Source organism: Sinocyclocheilus grahami, unplaced genomic scaffold (genome assembly GCF_001515645.1).
Source record: "Sinocyclocheilus grahami isolate Dianchi unplaced genomic scaffold, SAMN03320097.WGS_v1.1 scaffold378.1, whole genome shotgun sequence".
Classification (NCBI taxonomy): domain Eukaryota; kingdom Metazoa; phylum Chordata; class Actinopteri; order Cypriniformes; family Cyprinidae; genus Sinocyclocheilus; species Sinocyclocheilus grahami.
Window position 1 is genome coordinate 309645 of NW_015505557.1, and position 3754 is coordinate 313398.

At 37.0% G+C, this 3754-nt stretch overlaps 1 protein-coding gene across 1 annotated transcript in view; it reads left to right on the forward strand.

The window, feature by feature from the left end:
- The window catches only part of zpax1 (zona pellucida protein AX 1), an 8112-nt gene extending 6203 nt beyond the window's left edge, over positions 1-1909 (forward strand). The window contains exons 15-18 of the mRNA XM_016230868.1: positions 408-597; positions 1403-1541; positions 1607-1703; positions 1799-1909. Coding sequence (XP_016086354.1) covers positions 408-597; positions 1403-1541; positions 1607-1703; positions 1799-1890 — 518 coding nt within the window. The 3' untranslated portion in view covers positions 1891-1909. The remainder of the gene's footprint in view (positions 1-407; positions 598-1402; positions 1542-1606; positions 1704-1798) is intronic.
- Positions 1910-3754: the final 1845 nt, after the last annotated feature.

Sequence of the window (3754 nt, forward strand, 5' to 3'; positions counted from 1 at the left end):
GTACATAATGCTACTAATGGATGTCTTGAAACCTTAAAGTGCACTTTCTCCTTGTTAGCGTTACCATGTCCTGCTTTTACACGTTAAATGATACCCAGACGATTGCTTTCTTCACAAAGCCGCGGGAAAATGAACCCTTGCCAGAGACTGGTTTTGGAGAGCTGCAAGTTGTACTGAGACTTGCTTGGGGTACGCTAAAATGCTGTAATTTACAAGAACTTCCACAATGCTACTTGACAGGTGGTCTTATTCTGTTGGAGCAGTTTATATTTTGATCATTAAAATATGATCAAAATCAACCATACTATATTGGGTATAAAAGGGGTTCTTGGACTATTAAAAGTGGCAGGAAAACTTCAGATAAGTGCTCTGTGAATTGTTGCTTTTATTTCTCCCTCTCCACCCAGATGGCTCTTATAATCATTTCTATGTAGAGGAGGATTACCCAGTTGTAAAGTACTTAAGAAGTCCTCTGTTCTTTGAAGTGGCGCTGCTTCAGTCCACTGATCCTCAGATAGAGTTAGTCTTGGAGAATTGTTGGGCCACTCTGAAAGAAGACCGGAACTCTACTTCACGATGGGACTTGATTGTGGATGGGTAATGATTTAAACACACGTGCGTGTGTATCAATACAATACATGTCTACAGTTGTGGCCAAAAGTACATGCACTTTGCAGTATCTGCACATTTCACATAAGACGTTTACATGGTCCACAAGAGAAAATAAGAAATCAAAAGGATCCAGTTCAAAAGTTTCCATATGCTTGCTTAAGACTGTGTTGTTGCCTGGATGATCCACAGCTTTTTTTTGTGTGTGATTTTTAGTTGTTCATGAGTCCCTTGTTTGTTCTGAACAGTTGAACTGCCCGCTGTTTTTCAGAAAAATCCTTCAGGTTAATTCTTTGGTTTTCCAGTGTCTTTTGCGTATTTGAACCCTTTCCAATAATGACTGGGATCGGGGGTTCCCTTCTCTCACACTGAGGACAACTGAGTGACTCATACACCACTATTACAAATGTAAACGCTCCAGAAGGAAACCTGATGCATTAAGAGCCTGGTGGTGAAAACGTTTTGAATTTGAAGATCAGGGTAAACTGAACCCATTTTGTCTTCTGGGAAACCTGCAAGTATCTTCTGAAGGGCCGTACTAAATGGAATGTTATTTAGGCAAAATAAAAATGTAACCGCACGGTATTAAGAAACAAGCGCATGTAAACTTTTGAACCGGGTAATTTTATAAATTCAGGTTCTTTTGTGGACTACATAAATGTCTTGTGGGCTTATTCTTGTCAGTACCAAAAAAAAATTCATTTTGTATGATCCCTCTTATTTTGTTCAAATTAACATTTTTGCAGATACTGCAAAGTGTAAATTGTTTTTTTGGTCCGTTTGATCTCAACAGCTGTGTGAATCTGGCTGACCGTTACGAGACGGTTTTCCACCCTGTTGCCCCTAACAGCGTTCCATACCCATCGCATGTGAAGCACTTTGAAATCCAGATGTTTACTTTCGTGCAGAATGATGTCGTACTTCAAGATCAGGTAATTTTTTCATCTGAGACATTATTTGTGTATTTAAGCATATCATTGACGACTACTCTCCCCAGATTTTTGTACACTGTGATGCTATGCTTTGTGATGAGAGTGATGGAATCTGCAAGAGACACTGTCCATCTCCCATGCCTTTAAAAACTGGGAAGAAAGGTATGCCCACTGTGACTTTATGTATTTACTTTAAAATTGCACATTCTAATTACCAGTTGGTCTGTAATTTTGTTTATGGCTTTTTTCCCATGAAGTACGAAGAGAGACAACTAATGTCCAGTCCCAGAGAGTACAGCTGTCATCAAGAAAAATATTGCTCTTAGTCGGTTTTGATTCTGAGTCTTAATAAAGTCTCGTTCAAAACACCTTTTATCTTGGCATGTCCTGCAATTTGTCAGGTGCTTGTAACTTGCTTTTCATGAGCTCGAGTACAGGTGAGCAGCCTCTGCGTAAGGTCGCAATGCTTTTAGTTTGAGAAGTTAAACTCTGGTCCAGTAGATGGTGTGGCATTTACACACTTTCTGATGGCAATGGTTTTTATTTTGTGCAGTTCATCTTTTGTTTTTTTTTATTTTATTTTTTTAGAAACTGGTCTATGCTACACCTTCAAAAACAGATTGTACATTAGTTACCATCAAACACCATCCTTTAATCCACAAGTGAATGGGAAAACTTTGAAGTTATCTATTCCTATAGTAACATTGAACATAGTAACATTTTGAATCCTATCTTTGTATGTTCTAGACTATACTTGACAAACTGAAGTAATCTTGCTGTTAGATGTCATGAGGGGATCTTCTCTGTAATGTAATTTCTTGTCACATGAGTTACAATACGCCTTGCATGTTGATTTATACTAACTTCGTTTTTAGTATTTAAGGGGAGACACTGCAGGCAAAGGGGGGGGTTCCTGTCTCGTCTCTCTAGACAGTGGGAAGAAAACATCCAAAAGGCACTTAAGCGTTTCTTTTCTAGCACTGTCTGTCAATAGATTTCAATTACAATACACATTTTAAAGGTAGTTCTCAATGAGGTTTTTAAATCTCCACTTCAGTAGCACTTATACAAACCAAACTTTACGTTTTTATTCCTGTCGACATTCTGAAGGTTTTTAGAGGGATTTGTTCATTTGCTTGATTTATATACAATATATGTCCCCCAAAATTGTGAAAATATTGTTTTCTGGCTGTTCAAAGTATTTTCTGTGATAATTTTTTTTTTTTTTTTGCACCCTCAGATTCCAGATTTTTAAATGGTTGCATCTCGGCCAAATATTGTCCGATCCTAACAAACCATAAATGGAAAGTTTATTTATTCAGCGTCCAGATGTAAAAATCTCAATTTCAAAAAATTTACCCTTATGACTGGTTTTGTAGTGCAAGGTCACATATTTGACTATTACTCTTTACCGTTTTTTTTATTTATTTATTTTTTATTAAATGCAGCCTTGGGCAGCATGAGACTTCTTTCAAACACTTTAAAAGTACATATTAGTACCTGAAGTGTACATTTTGATAAGGTACCGCCAGTGACCGCTTTTGGAAATTATTTATTTATTTTTTCTGAGAATGAAGAGATTAAATGTTACCCATACTTTAGAGCAGTAGTATTTCATAATTGTTTTTATTCCAACTCAACTTGCCAGCAGTAACCATGCACTTTCACTGTATGGAAGCAAACTATAAGTACAAGGTTTGAGCAACTTTATTTGGAGCAACTTCCGACCTGTAAATAGGTGTGTTTTGCTGCAGTTTTACCCCAAAATTTTTTTTTACTAGCAACAATTATTCTTTCTTTACATTATCATAAGCTACAGCTTTTCCTATTTTTGTGGGTGTTCCTGTTATACTTAATGCAAAAGGGAATAACTTCAAAGTATGGTAAAACTGGGATTTCGGAGAGGCTTTAAATGATTCCTTCAAAGGTGAAGCACCTTATTTTGTATGTGTGTTGGGGGTGGAGAGCTTCACACTTCTGCCCTTATCTTTGCTGCAGTGTGGTCTGGGTGCCAGACTTGTGACAGTGACACTTCCTATTCCACATAATGCCCCTTTTATTTTTGGGTGCTGTATATATCTTTGTTTATTGTATCAAATGATCTTGCTTACCATTTCAAATCAGTCTTGAAACATGTTCTGATATTTAAGAAATGCAGAAAAGACCATGATCAAAAGTAGTGATTGATATTTGATGTGAATGTTTTATTGGCC